The sequence below is a fragment of the Plasmodium vinckei genome (assembly GCF_900681995.1).
Source record: "Plasmodium vinckei vinckei genome assembly, chromosome: PVVCY_07".
Taxonomy (NCBI): domain Eukaryota; phylum Apicomplexa; class Aconoidasida; order Haemosporida; family Plasmodiidae; genus Plasmodium; species Plasmodium vinckei.
Window position 1 is genome coordinate 279,368 of NC_051299.1, and position 26,602 is coordinate 305,969.

Sequence of the window (26,602 nt, forward strand, 5' to 3'; positions counted from 1 at the left end):
TGCATATATAAATAATAATACTAATTATTATTATGCATATAATAGTATAGTAAACATATAAAACGGGGGATGTATTTCTGCCATATTACGCATATTCCATACGATATAAAAATATTTAAAATTTTAATGCCAATATTTTTTTATAAAACATTTCTAAATGTTCTCATAATTATTATTATATATATTTTTTTTCTTATTTTTTTTTCTTAAAATATAATGAAATATTTTTTATTTTTTTAAATCCAATTTTCTTTTACTAACATATTTGCTAAATCATAATAATAATACCTTTTTCTCCTCTCTTTCATTTTCAATTCTTATTGAATATAAATTAAAAAAAAAAATGTATAACAACATTTCAACTATTGTTACAGTTTTGAGGGTATAAAATGAGGTAATCTATTTAATATGTACATATACTTATGCATATCCAAATATATGATCATACGAGTTTTGTAAATATGTGATACCCTCAACTTATTTAATAATGTCACACCAAGTTGGGGATAAAAAATACAAAATAAGTACACCTTCACTTTTTTTTACATTTCAAAAAAGTTAAACAAATTTATACCTCCTAATATTTATGTACCATCAAAAGTATAAACTATTGTCAATAAAAAAAAAAAAAAAAAAATATGCATACACATGTATGCCTTTACTAATATTACCCTTACATTCCCAGACTTATTTAAATTTTCTTTGTTACTCTCTATATGTTATACAAATTTTCAACATGTACATGTATCTATCAAAAAAAAAATAAGTAAAATTGTCAAACATAAAAGAAAGAAGGGGGTCATACTAATTTAGCCATAATCAAACTGTACATTTTTATACTTGCTCATTTTTTTTTTGTCTACTAATTATTATTACACATATATATATGGACATACAAAAATTTTCTATCCATTTTTTTATCAAACATGTTTATAAAACTTTTATATACTATTTATTTTACAAATTTATTCATAAAATAGCTAATAATATAATAACTATAAAAAAAAAATTAAATTATTGGTGCAAAAGGTTTAGTAAAATTATTTTTTTTTTCTTGTCTATATATATTCGCATGTAGGTTATATATAAAAATTAAAAAAAAATAAAGAGAAATAAAATCCTTTCAACTTTTTATCATATATATTTTAGAATATATATCTGCTAAACAGACAAAATAATTCTCTATATTTATATATTCCCATTGAAAAGGGGTTCGAAAAAAAATATAAAATTTTAACTACTCACCATGTAATAATACTAACTTATAAAAGATACATATACATACTTATATATGAATAATTAACTTTATTTATTCATCAAATTTAAGAAAAAAAAAAATCCATATTTTTACTAAAAACGTCTACATCTTTCTCGTCATATAATACTATTTATCCACACCCCTTCGAACATTTTCGGGGTCAATAAATATACAATTTAAAAAAAAAAAAAAAAAAAAAAAAAGATCTCAATGCATAGAGTAAAGGAGGTTACCATTTCTCACTGCATCAAAAGTTGGGAGCAAAAAACTGGTACAACAAATAATCCAAAAAAATGTATACATACATACCATTGTGATAGTAAAATAAATGCTATTATCTTTTTTCTACATATTAGGAAAAAAAATAAGCGAAGAAGAAAATGTTAGTTTTATTTGTAACATCCCATTGATTGAAAAACTTGATCAAAGTATAAACACTCTCGAAAAATGTAAACGTTTATCTTTGTCTACCAATAGGATCGAAAAGTTTGTCCCCATGCCTGGCTTAAGTAAGCTACATCCACAAAAAAATGAAAAAAAAATGAAAAAAAAAATCCAAAAAAATTTCTACAAAATGAATGTGTTTTTTTATAAAAATAGAAAATATAGAAATATTGTCAATCGGGAGAAATTGTATTAAAAAACTTCAGTTTTTAGAGGACATAAGTGGCACATTAAAACAGTTATGGATATCATATAATAATATTGATAAGTTAGATAATTTACAATCTTTAAAAAATTTGCAAGTTCTTTATTTATTTCATAACAAAATAAAATGCCTCGAGGAGATTGATAAACTGGTACATTAAATAAGTAAATATATATATCTCTTCACTTTTCAAAGACTCTATTTTATCTGTCTTTCCAAACTAACATTCATTTTGTCATTTTTCAGAACACCTTGCCTGAATTAATTGAACTAGGACTTAAAGGAAACCCCATATATGAAGGCCGAACCAACGTCCGTCCCCCTTATTACGTTTGTTGCACTTTTTTTACACCCTTTTTTTCGTCCCCTTTTTACAGCCTTTTTTTGTACCCCCTTTGCAGGAATACATGAAGTTGGTTATTTTGAAAAAGTTGCCTCAATTGAAAGTAGTGGACAATGAGACAGTAAGTTGTAGCAAAAAATGAAAAAAAATAATAAAATAAAAGCATAGGAAATAACAGGTTTGCATGTTTAATCTTTACAGATAACTGAAAAGCAAAGAAACGATGCCCTCACAATTGAAGTGATTTAAAGAATGATAAAAGTTTTACAATTGAAAATTGTATGTTTACTTTTTTATAAATATATTTTCGTTGATTATCCTTTATAAGATATCTTTTCCTTTGTAATTTAATTGCACATTCTTTATATTTTCAATCTTTCTTTCATAACACTTTATCTTTTTTTCCACGGACAACTAAAAAGGTACCAATATATACAAACATCCACATGTTACATATATATGTAGATCTACATGTACATGTACAAAAAGATAAACAAAAAATATAAATTACAATTTCTTTGTTTATATTTATGAATTCAATGACTGAAAATTTTCCAGCGGTGTCTATATGCTCGTAATTATTTATCCTAAACAAATCCAATTTAAAAAATACCATCAAAAATGGGTATATATGTATAGTGATATAAATAGTTCAAACAAAGGAATAATACATAACTCATGGAAATTGAAAATGCTAATTTGTTTTATGTTTCCCTTACTTGTTTGAACTTTCATTGGTTTTATTAATTTGATTTGTAAGGTCAATAATTAATGAATCCATCTCATTTAATGTAACATTGTTTTTTTCTAAGTTTGCCAAAATATCTTTTTCCTTTTTTTCACTTTCCGATATTTCATTATCTATTGTGTTAATGTCACTTATCAGTTTTCCTATAAAAAAAATAGTGGGAAAAAAAATAGTGAGAAAAAAAATAGTGAACAAAAAAATAGACACATTTATAGAAAACTCGTTTTCTTACTGAGATAGGCATAATCATTTTCATGGGTTCGCATAAGATTATCATAATTTAATTTTTTATTTTTAATTAACACATGTAGATATAAAAAATCAACAGTATTTATATCTTTATTATTTGACAAAATAGATTTAATATCAGTATATTTTTTTTTATATAAATTAATTAAAGTATCATTAGTTTTTTGAGATTCTTCAATTTTCTTTTTTTGTTTATTCATTATATTATTATAAAACTCATTTATTGTATTAGATTTTTTCATTAAAAATTTATTTTTTTTTATATTTTCTTTCATTATTTTATAATTTTTTATTTCATCATTAATATCAAATAAAAATATTTTACTTTGACATATCACTGAATTTACAATAATTTTGGCATTCTCAAAATATAGAGTTAGTTCTTTTATTTCATTTTTTATTTTTTCAATCTCGTTAAATATAAGTTGTTGCTTTCCCATAAAGTTTAGTTCCTTAGCTACCATACACAACAAAACAATAAGACATCATGACTCAACCTATGTTTTTCATTTTGTACATTTTTTTTACATTTTTTTTACATTTTTTTTTCACTTACTAGCTATTTTTTGGGGAATACACACCTCCTCAGTCTGAAAAAAATTATCAGTCGAACTTTCTTCATTCCAATGCAAGCAAATATTTTTTTCTTTATTTAAACATGCATTTTTTTTTTCTTCCATTTCTTCTTCTTTGTCTTGTTTCGAAAAATTCACAACTTTATTATAATTGAAAAAAGAGAAAAAAGTGATAAAGAACTAAATTATGCACACTTAAATTTTCAAAAACATTTTCTCATAAATATTGCATAATAATTATGTTACATATATGAACTAATTTCTTAACCTTTCACCTCATCTGTATTCTCAGCAATATCACTATTGTCAGCACTGTTAGCATTTTCTACATTCTCAACCTGTTTATTATTTGCTTCCCTTTTTGTGTCAATTATTTCACTAATATTTACATCATATACTGGATTTTTCATTTGATTTTTTGTCTGGTTTTTTTTCTTTTCAAAATTTTCGCTAGTCTTTGAAACTGTGCAACCATTCAATGTAATGTCATTATTACTTACTAGTATATCTTTACAAATCTCCTTAGGCTTTAATATAGAATTGTTTACTAACTTTTCAAGGTTATTTAAAAAGTTTTCATCATTATTTATGCAATTAAAATCTTCTTCGTTCTTATATAATAATGTACAAACATAATGTATATATTCAATAACTTTTAATATTTTTTTTTTCTCTTCATATTTTTCAATTAGACACAAAAAGGCTTCGTTTTCAAGTTCGATATGTTTATTCTCCCTCTGAAATTAACCAAATAAAAAATAGCTAATATATTTTATGTAAATATATACGCTAGCTACTTTCCTCTCTTTTTCAACTAAACTACTACCTACTCACTAATTTTGCTACTTAAAATATACTACCTTTATGGCCTCATTTTTCGATATCAAATCTTTTAATATTAATTTTTTATCGTCCAATAAATAACTCATGATTTATACTTTTTAAAATGTTTTTATTTTAAATAACTCTCATATGTAAAGTTAAAAAAAAAAAAAAAAAAAAAAATAGCTAAATAAATATAGACATATAGCTATATATTATTATGTCCATTTTGGAATATCAACTTTTTATAAAATGTGTAAATCAATTTTAGTAAACTCCAATTAATGCTACATAATTTTTTAATATAATTTCTTAACATATTTAAATCGAAAAATGGAGAGAAATAAGTTTATGAAAATTTTAGCACTAAAAAAAATACCTCGTAAAATATACTTATGTATGTCCACATTTGCATAAACTTTGTAAACATTTTTTTAATAAACTTTAAAATGATGAATATTCTATTTTATTAAATTTTACAAATAATATATTTTTTTTAATTTATCATATCTATATTTTATTTCATATATATAGAGAAAATATATATTCTTTTCAAACAATACAAAGAGAAAGTAAGTATAACTATGCTCGCAATTCAAGCGCATTTGGTCATATACAACATCCTACTATAAAAAATGTTTACACACACATATGTACATTCTTCCATATGTTGTTAATATATAATTTAAAAAATAGAGAATAAAATTTTGTCTATATATGAGACCCTGTTTTTTATTTTCATTACTAAACATAGTACACCATTTTAATAACACTTTACATGTTTTCTCGAAGATATACGATTTTTTCTTTTACTATATTCGAAAAATAAAAATTAATAATTTTAATTTATAAAACGTCGACTATACATTTTAGTATTTTGTCTTTTCTCCTATACCCTATCTATTACGTTTTCTATTTCTACAATTTATGTTTAAAGTTTGAGTAAACAATCGATATAGTATTGCAAATATAAGCTACTGCCATAGTAAGGGGAAACATATATACATCCATTACATGGATATATATGCTAAACACTTGAAAAATAAAAGAAAAAATTATATAAAACAAAATGTTCACACATATCAATACACCATATTATACATACTAATCATGTTTCAAAACTCCATTTTCTAAAATTTTTTAAACTATTATTTTGGTTAAGTACAAAAACAGAATAAGAAATATATTTTAAGAAAAAAATAAAATAATAATACTGAACTTTATATGGTTTAACATATGATAAAACATTTTTTATTTTTTTATTTTCTATTCCCCTTACCCTGTTTAATCTTCTTTGTATTAAAAAAAAAAATTTCAAAATTTGGTAGCGAAGGGAAAATATATATTTATACCCACGCATATGAAAAAAAAAAATTATTTGAATATTTATAAATATTTCTATAAGTAGCTATATTTTTCTTTATCTATATATTATGATTTATTTTTTTTTCTTAAAAGAAATGTTAAAAGTGATGGAGAAGAGTAATTAGAAAATTTTTTCATTTTATTAAATAGTTACTGCAAAATTGTTATAAATCATATATTGTATATAATATATATACACTATTTTCAGCATTTTCGCCATTTTCACCATTTTCAGCATTCTCAGCATATAATAATATGTAACCTTTTTAAGTAACATTGATATTTTATACAAATTAAAACAAAAAAAATACTGATAAATATTTATAAAGAAAACAAGTATGGCACTAACAGTGGGGAAAGCAGGACCAGCTTCGGATTTTAGAAAGTTTATGGAAAAACGATTACAAAGTAAAAGATAAATATTACATCCATACTTACATTAGTTACACAAATATGACTATGTTGTAGTTTGCCCATAAATGTTTAAAAGTGGCTAGCCAAAATATGAGTTAAATATACTCAAGTTTTCGCTATATATATATATGTTTAGTCATTTATCTTTATATCCTTTTTTACTTTTTTGCAGTTTACTTAAATGGAAATAGACTGATAGTTGGAGTTTTGAGAGGCTATGATACCTTTATGAACTTAGTATTAGATAATACAGTGGAAATTAAAAAAGACGAGAATATTGACATTGGCATTGTTGTTATACGAGGAAATAGTATATCCTATTGGGAATGTTTAGATAAAGTCAATATTAAATAATTTTATTTTCATTTCAGATTTTTTTTAATATTTTTTTACTGAGCATTCATAAAATGCATATATATTTAACTTTTAAAATTTTTGTGTCACTTATATGCCCCTATGCATATTTAAAAAAATTGTTTAAATAATACTAACTATATAATTAATAAAACAAATGAAAAATATAAATATTACAAAAAAAAAATAAAATGAAAATAAAGGACAAATCACATTCATAAATTATCCATACCTACATATGTCCGGTATGCGAAATGGTTATGCCACTAAAACGTCAAGACAAATTTTCAAGCAACAAGTTTTACATAAAACTTTTATCATATTATGCACACACAGCTATGCTAATTTAATTTAATTAATTTTTTTGTTTAATATGATGAATATTTTCCCATGATTTTTTTATTTTTAACATGGTGTTATGATCAATCACTTTTTTAATCTTCGCTTTTGCGTTTTGCAAAATGAACACAAAACAATCACAATTCGAAATATATTCTTCTTCCCTAAAATAATAAACAAAATGAACAAAATAAAAATATTGCACACAAATAAATGCAATGCTCTCATTATATTCAAAAAAATTATGAACAAGTCATAATTTTTGCAACAACAACATGAACGTTAATATATTTTTGGTTATTTTTAATTTTTTTTTTCTTTTACCTAGTCTCAAACAAACTTGTCGAAAATGTGTACAAATCACGTTTTAGTAAAAAGAAACTCGACAAATAAGGAGAAGATAATAATAATTCGTAGAAATAATTTTTATCATTGATCAATGGAATAATTACAAAAAAAGTTAGTTCATATTCTTCCTTTTTCAAATTGTGTAAAATATATACGATTAATTTATTAATTAGGAATATGTCAAATGGTGGATTAACTTCATAAACTCCATTTTGAAAATTAAAATTAAAAAAGTTTCCTGTACTTCCAAAAAAAATATCTATATCAGGAAAAAAAGAACAATATTTTTGTAAAATTGCATTAAATGGGGATGAAAAGCATTCCCTCTCTACTTTCAACTCCTTATACAATAATGTCATTACTCTCTTTGGAATACAACTCTAGTAAAAAAAAATAGAGAATAGGTATATGCATATATATGTACGTACGTATGCACAGACAATATGATAGATCAAACAAAAACCCTTGAATTACCTGCAATCCAGAATGCTTTGCACTTCCTATCAAGGTGTGATACCTCATTAATAAGAATAACGTCAAATAATAGAAATTTTGTACAAGCATATTGTTTCTGTTTTTAATTAAAATTCCATTTTGCTTATAAAAACAATCATGATCATTTTTCTTTCTGTTTTTATCTTTTTTTACACAACTATTCCCTACAATTAAATATTTTTCTACACATTCTATGCACATACAATATATATGGTTGAACAAGTATGAAAAAATTAAGGGGTTATAATTATAAAAAAAAAAACAATATCTATGAAATAATATGCACAGGTTAATATATTTTATTTTATAGGTTTTTTTTAAATTATATATATTTTCGAAAACAGTATATTTTTTTCCATTAAATTCGTAATATATATTTTCTTTCCATGAATTATTGACCTTATTTTTCAAATTCAAAAATATAAAATCTTTTTTTGCTTGCATATCAAAATCATTATTATTAATGTGTATATAAATATTTGGAAATAAAATTTTTACATTTTTATATATTATGTTTATATATTTTTCTAAAATACAATCATTTCTATTATTTGTTATATTTCGATTGGCTATTAAATTAAGCCAACATTTTCTGTCTATTTTATTTTGTCTATTTTCGAAACTAAAATTTATTCTTCTTTTAAAAAAAAAAGAATATAAAGCACCAAATAATTTGATCTTTCTATATATAATATGACAACTCTCTTTTCCTACAACACCAATATTATTTATTATATTTTTTCTCATATGGTTATGTTTATACACATTTATTATATTTTGCAATTTAAATAATATTTGAAGATTTAATCTATTATATGTAAATATATTTTTCTTTAAATAAAAAAGTAGCTTAATAATTTTTATTTTGAAATTTTTTAATTTTTGTAAAATTATTTTTTTCTCTTCATCATTGTATATGATATTTAATAATTTGTAATATGTCTGTAAATATATTTTTCTATAAAATGTATTTAAATTTTTACTAAGTTCCCTATATTTTTTTCTTTTCCCTATATTTGATATTTTTTGACGATACTTGCATATTTTCTCTTCTCTTATATTTTGTAAACTTTTTTTATCCTCACAATTTTGGCGTGACAATAAAAGTGAAAAACGTATCATAAATAAATAGGTGTACAAATTTATATGCATAATACTTGTTCTATATAACTTATCTAAAAAATAAAATAAAAAAGTTTTGAAATTATCCAAAAATATTTTTATCTTTTCATTCACAAAGTTATATAAATTATTTTCATATGAACATGTACATATTGTATTGTTCATTTTTATTTCCTCAGTCCATTTATTTGTTATTTTGTTGTCTTTCACATTTATTGCTTTATTCAAATTAGCTAAATATATACATTTTTTATTCATTTTTTTTAATTTTTGTCTGAAATTATTTTTTATTTTATTTTTATTTTTTATAAAATAACAACTGTGTGTTTTTGGGTGTGCATAACATGTTTTCACATTACCCAACTTAGCAAATGAAAAGTTACATTTTTCGGAAAAAAATAAATTATTAATAAATATATCAAAATAAGAACAGAGAAAGGAAAATTGTCTCTTTTTCAAATTCAACATATCCATTTCTTTCATTATTCTTATTTCATTGGCGGTTTGTCTATAGTGTACCTGCACAATGTTCATTACTAAAAGAACAAGCATTTTTTTTTTCATTTGTAGATCTATATTTTTATCCTTTTTTAGTAAACCATAGGAGCAAAAAAAACATACAATATAACTTGTCTCATCTACTGTTTCATTGTAATCATTATTTGGTGAGTCTCTGCAAAGGTTTTTTTCTATAACGATGTTTTTCTCCTTTTTTTTCTCGTATTTCATTAAAAAATATTTATAAATTTCTTTTTCATCATCCCTTAATTTGTCATTAAATATTTGTGAAATATAAAAATATGGACATATATCTAGTATAATGAAATATAAAAAGAACAAATAAAATAAATATTTAAATGTCATGTGTTCATAAATTTTGTTAATATTTACTACAGTTAAATAAAACATATTTTCGATGTTTTCTCTTAATATGGGTTTTATATAATTGAATAAAACTATATCATTAGACTTTATTTTATTATTCACACATTTGTCATAGGTAGAAAATAAAATAAAAATATCTTTAAAGGCTACTAAAAATATGTCTGTTATATTTTCATTATATAAATCATGTCTATTTTTTTTCTGAACATGTTCATACTTTTTTAACTTATCAAGTATCAATAAATAGCTAGTTTCCAACCAATCATATATTTCCTCCCCATTTTTTAAGTTTTCGATGTCTAATAATATTTCTTTATACACACAATCAGTTATCAACTCTACATTTTTATTAATCAAACTATGGTAAATAGAATGTATAACATTAAAATATAAATCGTTGTATATATATTTTTGAATTAATCTTTTTGTTTTATCGATGTCTATAATTAAAGTTTTTTTTTTATGATTATTATTAAGCTGTTTACTTATTACCATGTTCATAAACATATTATTAGGTGTGTGATAGTTGGCCTTATAGTAGTATAGCCTTCCATTTTTATAATTACATATATTCCAATGTTGTTTACTATAATTTGACATACACACAAAATACGGTTTATGTGGTTTTTCCATTCTTTGGTTCTCATATTGAATTTTCATCGAGCATTTTTCATTACTTATATATTTTTTTAAGTCATGTTTTATGGACTGAAAATAAATATTTTTTTTATAATAATTTGGATTTATTTTAATTATAAATTTAAGAAATTGATCTATCCAAAAATTGTTTAAAAAATCTTTCCTTTTATATATATTATTTTTTCGCTCTCCCTTTTTCTCCCAATGTTTTGCACACATACGACAAAATCTATAGAACAAAAAATACAAATAAGTGTCTTCATCCTGAATAATATAATTAGAATTGCAAATATTAAAATTAAATAAATATCTATTTATAATTTCTTTTTGCAAAAAATATAAGTTTTTATTTAATTCGTAAAAAATAATGTCATCTTTATATTGTTTAGTAAAATGCTCTTTTTTATATTCTATCCAAAGTTTATCAATTTTTTTTTTTTTATGTCTGGGGTAGCTATTTTTTAATTTTAGCATCATACCATAAAATGTTTTAATGTTGTATATATTTATGAATGCCTTTCTAAATTCGATTATTTTTTTTTGTAAATCATACTCTTTGTGTACATTAATGAGCCCACATAGGTTTTCCATTTTGCCACCTGTTCTTTTTCTCTCTATTATTTAGTATCCCTTTCTTATATATGATCCAAATGCTTATCATTATCCATATGTGTATTATTACCTTAACATGCAATAAATTTATTATATAATATGACTCTGTTCATATAAATTTTACTAAAAATTATCATTTTTTTTTTTCTCTCTTTTTTACTTTTTTTGAGTATATGATATTTTTCGCATGGTAATACAATTTATTATCCCATGTATTACTGGATAATGCTCGTTTTTTTTCATTTCACTAAAAAAAAACAACAAAACCTGATGAAATAATGCCAACAAAGTGTATCAAATTACAACATCACTTGGTATATAAATATATTGGCTAGCTAGTTAATATTTTTTTTAATACGATTAATTAATTAGTAATTTATATGTCAGTATGCATATTTGAAAAAAAATATTTTTTTACTACGAATCACGCCGATAGCACCAATAGGCTTTGAATAATATCACACCTACACAAAATAAAATAAAAAATTAATCATAATTTTGTGCCACAATTTTATGTCATAATTTTATGCCATAATTTTACGTCATAATTTTTCCCCATTTTTTACCACAAGATAGCGATAGCATATTCACAATGAGGGGAGTAATTCTCAAAGGAGTAAATGAACTGGTTTTTAGCGAGAGTTTAGCAAAACCAACTTTAGAAAAATGTAGCATACAAAATCAAGGAAATGATTTATTATTAAAAGTATTATCAGTAGGAATGAATAGAATAGATATATTAATAAAAGAAAATAAATATCCAAAATTTCCAAAGGGAAAATCTTTAGGATTGGAAGTTAGTGGTATTGTTGAAGAGTCTAATAGTAATAAATTTAAAAAAAATGATATTGTTTGTTCATTATTGAAATATAATGGATATAATGAATATGTTTTAGCTAATTCGAAACACACAATAAAAATCGATCCTAGTAAAATATCTATGATTGAAGCGGCAAGTATACCTGAAAGCTTTATAACAGCATATAAATTAATTTATTATACAGCTAGATTTCCACTAATAAATAATAATGATCAAATTGTAGAGAATAAAGAAAATATTGGCACATTAAATAGGGAAGAGGAAACAAATAATACAACTACTAAATACACACCAATCCAAGAAAATGATTATTATTATTATTACAAACAATTTAATAACCAAATTTATGGTAGCTATTTTGGGAGAAGAGAAATAAATATTCTTGTTTATGGGGCATTAAGTAGTGTTGGAATTAATTTATTACAGCTATTAAATTATGAAAAAAAAAGAAATATTATGAACATTAATAAAATTATTGCAATTACATCAAATGAAACAAAAGCAAAAATGGCTATGGAATTTGGGGCTACTGATTATGCTTTCCATACTGATGAAAACTTTGTTGATACAATTTTAAATATTTCAAAAAATATTAATTTAATTTTTGATTGTGTAGGAGGTGGAAAAATGTTTGAAAATAATTTAAAAATATGTACTAACGATACAGTATGGGTTATATATGGTCTATTAGGGGGACCAAAAGTAACAAATTTTAATTTGGCAGAATTATTTACAAAAAGAACTCTTTTATTAACATCAACACTTTATGATAGATCAGATAATTTTAAAGAAGAATTAATACACTCCTTTCAACATCATATATTACCATTAATTTATAACAACACCCTAAAATTTTGCATTCATAAAGTATTGCCAATAGAGCAGATTGAAGAGGCACACAGTATTATTAAGAATAACATCAATATTGGAAAAGTTGTTTGTAAATTTTGACATTATTATTTATGCCAAAAGGCAACAAAAATTGCGTATGTATATGTATGCATATATAATATAATTTTTTTTTCAATTTTTTTCGATTTTTATTGCGCATTTATTTATCGATGCATGTGGAATATTATACATTTATACATCCTAGTGCTTCATCGTGAATTTATACCAAAATACTAATAAACTTATAATATATCATTTCCCCTATTAAAATATATACTATTATTAAATAGTCATTAGTATAACCATTTTTAGTATCTAAAAAATTTCAATAATTTTTTTTTTGTTTTTTAACATGATCTATTAAAATTATTGGAATGGCTAGTTTCACTCACCATCCCACATAAACATATAGGCTGTGTAAACCTCCGTATAATTTTATCATTACTATTTCTTTCTCTATAAATTTTCCGTGCTGTTTTTTTATCATTAAAAACTGGGTAAAATGGAAAATTTTGTTTCGGGATACCCTCCACCTCCATACTACTTTCAGGAATATGAAGAAGCAGATACGGAAGTAGATAGTATCCTAGAAAAAAACAATAATAATATAAACAATACACAAAATAGTTTTATAAATATAATTAGAGAAACATATGATATTTATAATATTAATGATAATATAAAAGTAGAAATTGATAAAACTGACAAGAATAATAATATAGATGAAAAACAAACTACATCCACATTGGAAAAAATAAATCACAAAGATGAAAAAAGCAAGTGTAAGTTTTTGTTTGGGAGACCACCACCTATCCCATTAAAAGATAATTATAACATTTTTGGAATAAATTATGATACTGATCGAAAGGTTGAAGAATTAGAAGCTGATGATATTTTATATGATAATAAAAAAAATTACAAAGAAGAATTTATTCGATTATATAAAATGTATAAAGATTGTTTTTTTAGTTTATTTGATGATATTGTAAATACCAGAAAAAATGATAAAACCCTAATAAAACAATTGATCAAAATACATACCAACTTATTTCATATATTAGCTAATTTAAGATATCACCAAACTATTAATAATATCATAAATATTTTAAAAATACAAATTAAAAGAAGACAAATAGCTATTGATAAAATGAAAATCAGTTTGTTCAATGTTTATAATTACATATATTTTGTTCAAACCAATTTTTCAAAAAATAACATGATTAAAAATGAAGGAAATCCACTAAAAAGAAAAAATAACGCACACACACATACGGAAAACGAAAATGAAGAGGAATAGCTAAATCATATTCAAAAAAAATATATGAACAGAGCTAGCTAATTAATTGAAAAAAAACTAGCTATCCATAATTAATTTTTTTTTTAATATGGTTTTAGCTAGTAATTAGTTATATTCCCTTACATGTATATACATATGTGTAGTATGCACGTATAGTTGGATTTTTATATAACAAACTACGGGCGACTTCCCAAATGTGGGCAAGACAAAAAAAATATATTTCATTATAAAACTCTCTTTTTATCAATTTATTATTATTTCATTCCATTAATCAATTTTGCTTATTTTTTTTTGTTTTAATATATTCATTATTAAAAAGTTGTGACAATTCGAAAAAAAACTTTGTGTTGCTGATATTCTGTAGGCAACTGCTTATTAATAAATTTTTTAATTTTACTTTTTGAATTTTTTTCACCATCATTTAATCGTCATATGAATTACTGTTTTGTAGAAATTTAGTCTTTTATATTATCAAAGTTAATATCGCTTATGTTTCCATAACTTTTATCGTTGTGTTTGGTATTGTTTTCCTCATCGGGGTCACTTGGGTCTACTTCCTCATCATCCTCGTCTTCTTCATCATTTTTTTCCTCATTACCTGAAAAATAATATAAAATAGGGGTGCATAAATAGGTATAAAAATAATAATAGTAATAAACAAAGGAAAAAGAAAATTAAACTATATGAATATGTCATATATATATATGCACACACCAGTGGATGGAGACAAAGCCAAAGAGAGGTCAGAAATATTTTCGAAACAATCCTCATCATTTAATATTTCATCGATCATATTTAGATTATCCTCATAATCATTTATATGATCAAATTCATCATCGACATTGAATAGGTATTCATATTTTATGCTTTCTGGTATTGGATCATTACACTCAAATTTGGTTAAAATAAAATTTTTATATGGATCATGTTTTTTAACTTTTAATGGTCCTTTTATATCACTAGACCATTTCCATTCATTTATTCTTTTTTTTAATGCTTCTTTATCAAAACGTGAAAAATCATTTCTTTTTTTTTTTTCTAACCATAAAATATTCCAATTCTTTACCCTTTCAGGTATAGGTGCGGGTTTATTATCAGGGGTAGCATATGTAGGTAGCCATTTCATTTTATATGGATATACTTTTAGTTCATAAATAAGATTTTTTAAAGCTTTATATGTAAAAACAACATATCTATATTTTAATAAATTATATATATTAACACCTTCAACATTTTCTCTTTTAATACTAGCTATATTTGCACATGCCCATAAAAAATTATCATTAACATCCGTTTTACCTTCATGCACTAATAATGCACTATTACATTTATTCCCTAAAATATTTCTTAAATATTTTACAGTATATTTTGTTTTATGTGATTTAATTAAAAAATTATCAACAACTTTTATTTGATCTTGTGCAAATTTTGCAGATAAAAGTATTTTCATTCCTTTCCATAAAAGTTTTCTATTTATTTTTGTCCTTTGATCAAATGGTCTAATAGGGTGATTTTTAACTCCCAAATATCGACCACATGTTTTCCTCCAATTCATTCTAGCCTTACCACTTTTTTTTTGGCTTCTATATTTTTTTGTACTTCCTGGCCATTCCCATTTATATAATTGCATTCTTTCAGTATAACCAGCTAAAGCTGTTCTATAAAAATAATAACATTTATGTAATATATCTGATCTTATTGGGACACCAAATATGTCATTAGGTATTTCTATAAATTTTATATTATTATCATTTTCATCAGTTTCAAATTTATATATTGGAATTTCTAATTTACTATTAAAGCCAACAGCTGGAAAAGTCCAATTATTTCTTATTAATGTCTTTATATCTATAATAGATCCTGGTCTTCTTATAATTGGGTCATCATTAATACTTGCAAAATGTTTTGGCCTTTCAAAAATAAATCCATATTTTTCTGAACTTGGATTTTCCCTGTCCTGTTCAGAATTATTATCATTATCCATGTTAAAAAAATCCTCACTTTTTAAATAGCTAGTATGTTTCATTTCTTCAACATTCCCACCATATTTTCCAACACTATCATTATTACATGTTTCATTTTTTAACGTATTTACGTTGGACCAATTAATGTTACTTCCTTCCTCTTCATGCTGTAATTTCTTCAATAATTTTAAATCCGTTTTTTTTATTTTTTCCAGCAAATCACCTGACCCATTCATATTTTTTTTTTCAAAACTTGTGGCATTTTCATTTTGTGTGTACAATTCATTTAATTTATTTTTCAAGTTAAATGTTCTTATTCTACGTTTTTGAGCAAATTTTGATGAACAAAAACTTAAAGTGTTTATAAAATTCCCCTTAAAACACACTTTGCTAACTTTTAAAAACATTATTGTAGTTTTTCTTGGGGTATTTTAATTAGTGCTGTCCTTTTTTATAAAAAAATAAACACACAATGAAGTCATTTCACAATAATTGAATATAATACCACATGCTTAAAACTATAAATAATGCAAAATAAACAACAAGCATATATAGCAACTCACAAATATTTATATATTATTAAAAGGTAACAATAATGTTACTCCATTTTACTTTTTTTTTATTTTTTACTTTTATTATATATATTTATAAAATATTTAGCTTGTTTATTTATACACTTTTGTAAATACGGTCGTTTTATAATTCAATCTCTTTTACCTAGATAAAAAAAATAATGGGTAATTAAAGAAACCCGACACCACACTATATGTTTCTCTAAAAAAAATATATATTCTTTTCTTTTAAATTTTAATAATGAAATTATATACATAATATAACATTTTAAATTATATATTCAAATTTTTTTTAAACTACATTAACTTCAATAGAATAAATAAAAAATTAATTTTTTATTTCCTATACAATCATGATAAAAAAAACAGTAGTATTATTTTCAAAAATACAAAAAACATTTACTTAATATGTCTATACATAATAAGTGGCTATACCATGATAAACCTATTTCATATATCCAAAAGATACATATATTGGCCACCCAAAAAAAAAATAAAAACATTAAAGGTAAGAATAAGTAATAATTCGATTTATATAGTGTGTGCATATTTTACATGCCAAGTGCATCCCAAGCTTGTTATGTGTTATTATAATTTTAGATATTTCCAAAGGTATAGAAACAAAATTAATATCTCTCTCTATATATATATCCTTTTTTATGGTTAGTTTCCATCAGGTAAAAAATGTTTTATTTTCATTGGAAAAAGAGATGAAGATGGCAAAGAAGAACCAGTCTTATGTTTTGTTGACAAGTATAAAAAGAAAAATGACAAATACTTTTAGAAGAAAAAAAAATTAATATAAATATGTGTAAACTTATAGGAATGTAATTTACATCCTTATTTTAGCTTACATTATAATGTTTGTATATTTATGCATTCATATATTCAAATTATTATTTCAATTCAATCGTACAGCCAAAACCATAAACTAACTTGGATGAACGAGGAAGAATTTTTAAATTTCGAAAAGCTGGTATGTGTTTTCATATATATTATACATACATGATATGCATATATTTTATCGTTTTTCTATGGATATACATAATTATTATGTAATGGAACTCTTTATGTTTTTATAGATCCCTAGGCTAGATAGCTATTTTTCCCTTTATTTAGAAAAAGCCAAAAAAGTGAAAGAACAAAATATGTTAATGGAAGAAGAATATAAAAAGTCCTTTCATGAATAAGAAAAATAGCAATTTTTTATTTTATTTTTTTTTAACATTCGTATTATTGTGTATTTTTTTAAATATTTGCACATATAAACATGCTGGAATATGTATTCCACATTTTTTCATGTTACTCCTCTTTTTTCTTGTATTTAAACAAAATTTAATAATTCGAGAAAATGTATATATGTATGTACATATGCATACATTCTTAAATCTCTGTTTTGCTTAATATAACAAGGAATGAATATTATAAATGAAAATAAAACATCAATATATATAATGTATATTAAATGCGGGAATATTCCTACGCAAACAAAAAGGTAGTGTTAAATATATTCAAATAAAAAAAAAAAAATATTACAGTAGCCATTATTTCAATCAGCAAGCAAATCTTCATATATATGTCAACATTATATATTTTAATAAAAATCTTCTTAAACTAAAAAAAAATATCATTGTCTTAAAAAATATGGCTCTATCAATTATCTTGCATTTGTAGCATGTACATATGTCTATGCATATGTATACATGTCAATAGGAAAAATTGTCATCCTTTTAAATTTTACTAATAATATGAAGAATAACTACTGTTGCCATAAATATTAGGGTTGATATTAAAACGGTTTGTGGTGTTCTGACAAAATAATAAAAAAATATATATATGTATCCATTATTACATGCACAAGTAAGGTATTCGAGCGTTTTATATGATCTAGCTAGCCATTTTCATAAAAAAAAAAAAATATGCACACGCTTACAATTTAAAACCGGGGGAATCATCTCCATAAATTTTTAATATGGTATTTCCACTGACACTACCTCTTCCTTGAGTATTGCTACTTGTTTGGCCACCACTTGGGGTTGGTCTTCGTCTAAATATAATATAAACAAAAATTAAATTATAAAATTATTTCCATATCACTTTATTTTATGTTGATTTTAATGTGAATATTTTTTTTTTATTTTAATATAATAGGGCATATAGTAATAATTTCATACCTTGCGGGTGTTCTTACACCACCAACAATTACTGGAGGAGTATTATTCATTTTGTTATATTATATGGATTAATAATTTAGCTACCAAAAATATGGTAAGTAAAAATTATACGAATATATAATATACAAGAATATATATAAATATTAAAGGGAGTATGATAAATAGTATGTATATTAAACTTTATTTTACATACAAAATTTATTACAAATATTTTTAAGTATTAAAATAATGATAAAAATGTATAATCTAATAATAGTCAGTCTTACTTGCTAAAATTTTATGTGTTGTTAAAGTTTTAAAAATGTTTCAAACTAGCTTTTCCTTTATTTTTAAATATTTATTTTTGTTTTATATATTTATAAAATATTTCTTATTTTTTTTGTATTTTTTTTTTGCAATTGTTTTGGATTTATTTTGTGCTATTTGTTAATAATTGCATCACATTTTTTACGAGGTATACATACTACGTGCATATAATACTTTTATTCCCGTTTCTTAAGAATTCCATTTAAAAATTAAGTTTAAAAAATTTGTTTAATTTTTATCTTTATTTTATAAAGAAATGTGAAATAATTAAAAGGAAAATAAAAAAAAAAATGGTAATATATAATACATAGCTATAAGCTCATTTTATTGAGTTACATTTAGTATTGTTTCCCCTTTTTCACACATTTTTGTATAATTATGTGCAATTTTACATTATATATATTATTTATATTTTTTTAATTTGTTCTTAAGTATTATGGGGTACTAATTTTGCTAAGCTTTGCTAAGTTTTTCTGAATTTTCCTGCATTTTTCATTACTACATTTTAATATAGTAGACATCCATGCATACTATTCCCATTTGCTCACACAATGGATGGATCAAAGGCATGACTTATTTTGTATGTACCTTTACGGATCCACACATAAAAATCTCACTATATATATATGTACACATTTTTACAACTGTTATAATTAAAATTTTCAACCAAATAGGGAATAAAAAAAAAATAAAATGCATAGCTTATATTTACACAATACAGGAAATTACTTGAGGATTACAAAGCTATTTTTCAAACCATAAATTTCTTTGACATATTCATACCTTATTAAATATATACCAATGAAATTTCCCCACCATATTATATATGAGGAAATGCTTTACATATTTAATACGTATGTAATAATAAGATACCTTATTCTATTATGTTATATAAATAAGCAATTTAAAAGTAGTTTATACTAAAATTTTAGTGACCTTATTTGTACCAACATCAACACTTATAACCATAGGTATAAAGATTTGCTAATATTTTTAAAATAAAAATTAAATTATCAAAAGTTTGTATGGGAAAAATGTATAAATAAGTAGTAATAAATAAAAAAATATATATTATATACGCATGTATGTGTGCATAACAACTATTTATAAATTATTTACGAATTCAAAGACACTTTTACATATAAAGGATAAATAGTTTAACAACGTATTAAAATTAAGTATGTTTATTGTTTGTCCCCAAATTATTATATTTCTAATATATCCATCGCATATAATCTGGTTATATATCCTATCCTTTTTATTTATTCATTATTTAATTGAAAATATTTAAATTCGTATGCCAATTTTCCCTTTGCTATAACTCTCAAAAAGTCTCTAATTTGGTGCATTTTTAAGTATTTTTTTGCCAAATACTAAAAAAAAAAAAAAAAAAAAAAAAAATTAATACGGGTTAAAAGTTGTCGTATATCCATATAATGTAGTATCGCCATAATTATGACATATACGCACATTATATATAACACTTTTTATAAAAATTTGATTATTACCTTAATATATCTTTTTGAAAATGGAATATGAACAGTAATATATATTTTGTAGTCGTCTGATGTTACTACTATCTTATTTTTTAGGTTGTTAGTTTTGTTGTCAACCTTTATTTTGTCCTTAAAAAATTGTTCCTATAATAAAAAAAAAAATAAAAAAATACAACAAATCTATAAAAACATTGCTCTCAAAGTATATGGTATATCACTACGTATGTATGGATGGATGTAGTCATTTTCCGTTTAATGAAGTAACTTACCAATCCGCTAATATCCAAAATAGTATCCTTGACTGGCTTAGTACAATCAAGAATATATTTAATTCCCTTTGTGCTTTTTACTATTTTACTTTTTTTTCCAAGAATTTTGGAAATTTTTTTTGCATTTTTTCCACTAGTTTTTTTCGCATTTTTTACATCCTTTTTGACTGCCATTTTGTTATTTTTTTTTTTATTTATTTAAAAATATGGATATTATGATAAAAAGAAAATAACCTTAAACTTATATATCTATAAATGAGTTGTAGTTAATTTAGGAATGTTCATAAAAATGATAAATATTGTTTTGTTATTTTTTATATTTTATATAAAATATTTTTTATATTTTTTTGGGCATATTTTTTTTTCTTTTTTAATGTTCCCAAATTGGCGCTAAATAAAATTTTATAATATTTTTATACCCGCATAAAAATATAAAATTAGTTTATTTATATATGCATATTATTTATTTGTATATAATAAGGTGGAAAAACAATATCGTTTTTTTACATAATTATTATTATTAAGATACCCCTAAATATTACATTATAATATTGTATTATGTATATATCTATTTATTTTATAGCCTTCCCCATATACATAGTATAGTTTACTACATATATATAACATTTTTCATGCGCGCTAAAAAAATGTTTTTAATTTTTTATGAGCAATAAGCTTGGGGGGTACTACAAAAAAGAAAATATCATGTGCATTTATTTTTAATCCATAAATATATAATAATCTTACTTTATTGTCAGGAATACATATATATATTTTTAAATAATAATACAATTTGGAAAAAAACAAAGCAATAAAATTGTATAGATTATTATAGGGTAAAAACATAAGCCCTTTAAATATAATATGCACATATACATAATAATATTTTTTTATAATTTCTTGCTATTTATTTATATATTAAAAATAATTCATGTTTTAAAAGGCCTTAAAATATTACATAATAATATACCAATGGGGTGGAAAATCCATTTTTTAACTTGCACGAGTTTTATTTATATATGACACTATTATGCTTTGTAATAAATATTTTATATCATTGTATACCCATCCCCATTATATTATTATATATATAGGAATAAATAAACATTTATTTATATAACCATTTTTTTATACTTTTGGTAAGGTTTAAAAAATTTTTAAATTTTATTTAGCTTATTTTATAATAAATAAAAAGTTAAAATACGAGTGATGTTGTTTGGTATAAGCAAATTATCATATGCCATGAAAAATTAAAAAAATTTATTTTCCATATTTTTACAAAAAATTTTATTTTTTTTTTTTATTTTTTAAATATATTGTCACATTGTGGCAATACCGCCTACCATTTTTTATAAATAAAAATCGAATAAAGCTAAAAGTTTTTTTATAATTTTATTGAAAAGGTTGTTTACACAAAACCCCGAAAAAAGGGCTATCATTTTTTAATTGTTTCCAAGTGATGGACATAAAAGTTAACAGAAAAAACGACAAAAAAAAGTAAGGAAAGACAAAATTTAACTCATAATAAAATATATTTCATTTTCAAAATCGGATATGCTTCATATTTCCTGGGACAATAAAATATGGTGGTATATTTTTTGTTGTCACAGAAACTGGGCATATAATATCAATAAAAAAATCACTTACTGTTTGAGTATCCGTATTTTTATCAATATCTTCAACATTATTATTTTCATTTTTTTGATCATCATTTTCGATTTCAACTTCTCTTACATTTTGTACATGTGCAAAACCTGCTATATTCATAAGATGGACATAATTAATTTGTTTAGAATATGATATACCTAATACACAATTCATTAAATTTTTTATATTTCCATTATAGCTAATTACTGAAACTGTTTCTCTTTTTACATTTTGCCAATCTGCAGGTAAAGCAGATAAAGGAACTGCTAACTTTGTATCTAGCCGAACAAAATTTGTTTGATTATATTTAATTGTTATGATATGACATTTTTTATATATTGTATTATTTAAATTTATATTTTTATAAAAATAATCATAAAACCATAAATTCCTACAATATCGTGCTCTAGTATTATCAGATGGTATAACACCTTCATATTTAGGCATTCCAATTATTTCGATTTTATTACCTGTATCATCATTTTCTTCTTTATCATTATTTGTTTGAATATTATCATTTTCTTTTTCAATATTTATAAAATCTTCTTCATCATATCTAATATTTTTACTTGATTTATATAATCCGGAATTACTATATTCTTTTTTTTCAACATTTTCATTAAATTGTTGAATATTATCTGGCTTATTAAAATTTTCTAAACTACCTTGCTTCTCTTCTTTATCATAATATTCCTTTAATGAATAATGTAAAAAAGAATTATCAATAATAACAACTATATTTATATTATATATATCTATCAAATTATTTATAATTTTAATATCTGCTTCAGATGGCACATTCAAAATAAATCCAGATGAATATATAACTTCTTGATCTGTATTATTTTTTAAATTACCTGAATAATAATTTAAATTATTTAACAACATCAAATATATACAACTACTTATACATTCATTAATATGATAATACAAGTTTATATCATCTAATATGTCTAGATATCCAAAGAAATAATCCAAAGAATATCGAAAACGGCTATTTAAGTTGGTGCTATTCAAACTACCACTATTTAAACTACTGCTGTTTATGTTGTTACTATTTAGGTTGCCACTATTTGCACCTTCATTATTGTCATATATAAAACAACTCATAACTCCAGGGCCTCGATTTATATCCATCTTATCACAATTCCCCTTTGTATCTGTTTCTATATATATAGGTTTAAATCCAGACTTTAGTGCATAATTTAACAAAAGCATAGAAACAGAACTTTTTCCAGAATTATTATTTCCTGTTATCAATACTCGTGGTCCAATTTTTTTTTTTTTTTTTGCTAAATTTCTATAAGCATCTAAAACATAAGATAAGGATAAATATTCTTTGATCGTAGAATTTTTACTTTCATATTCTTGTAATGTTTTTCCTTTTATTTGAACTATACATCCAGTAAAAGTGTATATAGAAAATTTTTCATTATATCCAAAATAATAGTCTTTATCAACTACTAGCTCTTTCCCAAATATTTCAGCTACACACATTTGTGTATTTTTATCTTCACTATTATTTCCTTGACTTGGTAATATTCTAATTTTTATGCATTCCTCATTTTCTTCATTTTTTAATGGCTTTTCAAGGGTAACTATCCGAAGTTCCCTATACATTTTCAAATGATAAATTCTGGTGTTATTTGCATTCTCCATATTTTTTTATACTATAAAATTGTCTTTATTTTTTTTTATCTTCCAAAAAAAAGCTTCTGCAGTTAGCTACTTATTGCGTAAACTATTTTATGAACAAAAAAAATCCATGACCATGCTCATATTAAACATGTTCATATTATTTTTATCCTGATAAAAACATTTGCTCGCATACTTATTTGCATAATTAAATATAGTTAAAGAAGAAATATGTATAGTACTTTTCAATCTTGTATAATTCTACTCGTACATGGTGGAATCTTTATATATATATAAATTGTCCCCTAAATATATGTATGTTACTATTTGAAAATATCCTTTATTTCGATATTCGCATTGTACATAACTTTTTGCAAATTTACCTGAATGTTCATACAAATTGGGCTTTATCTTTTTTTTCAGTTTGACAGCAATAAAAAAGGCGAGAAGGAGAAAGAGAATTTGGTTGCTCTACTGTTCGTAGATCAATATGTGATAAAAAAATATTTATAATTTTTTTCTCTTCACCTTTTTATTTCTTTTTTTTTCATTTCATCCTTATTCCAAAATGTAAATTTTACCTTAAAGATACATGTACATGTCATAATATTTTTTTAGAAATTTTATCACATTTAAATATGCGCTATTAAAAGTGGTATATTTTATGCACGTTCAGAAAATTTATATCTATATATAACGGATATATATATAGCTGTTTTTTTCTCGGTCATCTTTTGATGATTTGCTTAAAAATTTAAATAAAAATATTATTATTATTTTACTATTTTTATAATTCAATTTTTTTCATTATTTTTTATATTATATTTTTTCATTGTGGAGTTATAAAGATGATATAAAAAAATGCTCGAATTGTAATATGTTACAGTATTTACTCCCACTGATAGCCTATATATAATATATGCTTATTGTTTATAGTATTAATATTTATTTATACAACATATATTCTACGGTTACATACACGCAAAACCATGCTTAGCCTCAAAAATTTCAGTAATTTTTTTTAAAAACGAAGAAAAAAAAATAAAAATATGGAACCTAATGATGATAACATTATACATTTTTCGGAAGATAATAACAAAACAGGAAAAAAAATAATAATAATATTAGAGGGTGCATGTTTACAATTGATTGAAATAAAACCATATATATATGAACTAGCTAATAATACAAAACATAAAAATATATTATTAAAGGGGAAAAATGAAGACAATATAAAAAATTATAGACCCGATATTTTACATCAATGTTTAATCCATTTATTAGAAACACCATTAAATAAATATGGAATGTTACAAATATATATAAAAACACATGACAACCAATTATTTTATGTTTCACCCCATTTAAAAATACCTAAAACATATAATCAATTTGAATCATTAATGGTCACTTTTTTAAGAAAATATAAAATTAAAGCAAATGAAAAAAATATATATTTATTAAAAATTATAAAAAATGATTATAATAATATTTTACCAACTAATGGAAAAAAAATAGCTTTGTCATTAAAAGGAGAAAAGGTTAATTTACCTGACTATGTTCAGAATTTTAAAGATGAACAAATTCCTATAACATTTTTTATAGGAGCCGTAGCATATTCTAACCCAACTATGAATTTAGATATTATTGATCAAAGTATAAGTATTTCAGAATACAGTTTAAGTGCTGCTACTTGTTGTTCTTCGATATGTTCTGAGTTTGAAAATTTGTGGAAATTGTTCTGAACAATTCACAAAAAAATCAAATAAATATGTATGTACATGCATAAATAAAGTACAAAATTTTAATAACCTCAGACATTTTTTTTTTTTAATTATTACCTAATCTTTGCATATACCTCATTTTAAATACATATTACAATTTGTTTCATATAAATTATTTTATTTTTTATGTACAATTGCACACACAATTTGTGCATATATTTTTTACTAATTTTTTTGTATGCATATAGCTATACTTGTATTTTTGCTTACATATTATATGTGTGTGCGTCAAACTTGTCTGACAACACACAATATTTTTAATTTAAAACTTTTGAAATAATATTTGCTTTTTATTTAGAAATTAAAAAAATAAAAAAGTTAAAAAAGTGAAGTCTAATTTAAATATATCAAAACGTAGCATTATAAAATAATAATATTCGAAGCTACACACATATAATGCTCATAATATATATATAAATATATATAGAGAGAAGAGAAAAAAAAACATAACTTCAATATTTCTACATATACTAAAATTGGCATTTTATATAACAATTATTATACGCACCACACGCATACATATATATAAT

General features: G+C 22.8%; 12 protein-coding genes across 12 annotated transcripts; 6 read left to right on the forward strand and 6 right to left on the reverse strand.

Annotated features, from left to right (window-relative positions):
- Positions 1-1,468: 1,468 nt before the first annotated feature.
- On the forward strand, positions 1,469-2,499 carry PVVCY_0700800 (dynein light chain 1, putative; the record flags this gene model as incomplete). Its single annotated transcript, XM_008627968.2, has 6 exons — positions 1,469-1,529; positions 1,615-1,767; positions 1,859-2,058; positions 2,154-2,219; positions 2,309-2,371; positions 2,452-2,499. 6 exons carry the CDS (start codon positions 1,469-1,471, stop codon positions 2,497-2,499), a joined length of 591 nt encoding a protein of 196 aa, XP_008626190.1.
- Positions 2,500-2,571: 72 nt separating this feature from the next.
- On the reverse strand, positions 2,572-4,751 carry PVVCY_0700810 (conserved Plasmodium protein, unknown function; the record flags this gene model as incomplete). Its single annotated transcript, XM_037634166.1, has 7 exons — positions 2,572-2,664; positions 2,762-2,837; positions 2,970-3,141; positions 3,231-3,704; positions 3,804-3,962; positions 4,091-4,559; positions 4,683-4,751. 7 exons carry the CDS (start codon positions 4,749-4,751, stop codon positions 2,572-2,574), a joined length of 1,512 nt encoding a protein of 503 aa, XP_037490308.1.
- A 1,596-nt stretch (positions 4,752-6,347) lies between these two features.
- On the forward strand, positions 6,348-6,777 carry PVVCY_0700820 (small nuclear ribonucleoprotein G, putative; the record flags this gene model as incomplete). The annotated part of the gene is made up of 2 exons (XM_008627966.2): positions 6,348-6,417; positions 6,596-6,777. 2 exons carry the CDS (start codon positions 6,348-6,350, stop codon positions 6,775-6,777), a joined length of 252 nt encoding a protein of 83 aa, XP_008626188.1.
- Positions 6,778-7,132: 355 nt separating this feature from the next.
- PVVCY_0700830 (conserved Plasmodium protein, unknown function) lies at positions 7,133-11,196 on the reverse strand (the record flags this gene model as incomplete). The annotated part of the gene is made up of 3 exons (XM_008627965.2): positions 7,133-7,280; positions 7,441-7,844; positions 7,939-11,196. The coding sequence occupies 3 exons, from the start codon at positions 11,194-11,196 to the stop codon at positions 7,133-7,135; spliced, it is 3,810 nt and encodes a 1,269-aa protein (XP_008626187.2).
- A 613-nt stretch (positions 11,197-11,809) lies between these two features.
- Positions 11,810-12,988, forward strand: PVVCY_0700840 (quinone oxidoreductase, putative; the record flags this gene model as incomplete). The annotated part of the gene is made up of 1 exon (XM_008627964.2): positions 11,810-12,988. One exon carries the CDS (start codon positions 11,810-11,812, stop codon positions 12,986-12,988), a length of 1,179 nt encoding a protein of 392 aa, XP_008626186.2.
- Positions 12,989-13,430: 442 nt separating this feature from the next.
- PVVCY_0700850 (mediator of RNA polymerase II transcription subunit 7, putative) lies at positions 13,431-14,225 on the forward strand (the record flags this gene model as incomplete). The annotated part of the gene is made up of 1 exon (XM_008627963.2): positions 13,431-14,225. The coding sequence occupies one exon, from the start codon at positions 13,431-13,433 to the stop codon at positions 14,223-14,225; it is 795 nt and encodes a 264-aa protein (XP_008626185.2).
- A 455-nt stretch (positions 14,226-14,680) lies between these two features.
- On the reverse strand, positions 14,681-16,596 carry PVVCY_0700860 (mitochondrial ribosomal protein L4 precursor, putative; the record flags this gene model as incomplete). Its single annotated transcript, XM_008627962.2, has 2 exons — positions 14,681-14,823; positions 14,940-16,596. 2 exons carry the CDS (start codon positions 16,594-16,596, stop codon positions 14,681-14,683), a joined length of 1,800 nt encoding a protein of 599 aa, XP_008626184.1.
- Positions 16,597-17,197: 601 nt separating this feature from the next.
- On the forward strand, positions 17,198-17,951 carry PVVCY_0700870 (conserved Plasmodium protein, unknown function; the record flags this gene model as incomplete). The annotated part of the gene is made up of 4 exons (XM_008627961.1): positions 17,198-17,269; positions 17,429-17,514; positions 17,680-17,737; positions 17,844-17,951. 4 exons carry the CDS (start codon positions 17,198-17,200, stop codon positions 17,949-17,951), a joined length of 324 nt encoding a protein of 107 aa, XP_008626183.1.
- Positions 17,952-18,491: 540 nt separating this feature from the next.
- Positions 18,492-18,985, reverse strand: PVVCY_0700880 (protein transport protein SEC61 subunit beta, putative; the record flags this gene model as incomplete). The annotated part of the gene is made up of 3 exons (XM_008627960.1): positions 18,492-18,570; positions 18,695-18,808; positions 18,936-18,985. The coding sequence occupies 3 exons, from the start codon at positions 18,983-18,985 to the stop codon at positions 18,492-18,494; spliced, it is 243 nt and encodes an 80-aa protein (XP_008626182.1).
- A 1,518-nt stretch (positions 18,986-20,503) lies between these two features.
- Positions 20,504-21,180, reverse strand: PVVCY_0700890 (60S ribosomal protein L22, putative; the record flags this gene model as incomplete). The annotated part of the gene is made up of 3 exons (XM_008627959.1): positions 20,504-20,614; positions 20,750-20,881; positions 21,007-21,180. 3 exons carry the CDS (start codon positions 21,178-21,180, stop codon positions 20,504-20,506), a joined length of 417 nt encoding a protein of 138 aa, XP_008626181.1.
- Positions 21,181-22,548: 1,368 nt separating this feature from the next.
- Positions 22,549-24,312, reverse strand: PVVCY_0700900 (clp1-related protein, putative; the record flags this gene model as incomplete). Its single annotated transcript, XM_008627958.1, has 1 exon — positions 22,549-24,312. One exon carries the CDS (start codon positions 24,310-24,312, stop codon positions 22,549-22,551), a length of 1,764 nt encoding a protein of 587 aa, XP_008626180.1.
- Positions 24,313-25,337: 1,025 nt separating this feature from the next.
- Positions 25,338-26,033, forward strand: PVVCY_0700910 (ribosomal RNA small subunit methyltransferase NEP1, putative; the record flags this gene model as incomplete). Its single annotated transcript, XM_008627957.1, has 1 exon — positions 25,338-26,033. The coding sequence occupies one exon, from the start codon at positions 25,338-25,340 to the stop codon at positions 26,031-26,033; it is 696 nt and encodes a 231-aa protein (XP_008626179.1).
- Between the last annotated feature and the right edge of the window lie 569 nt (positions 26,034-26,602).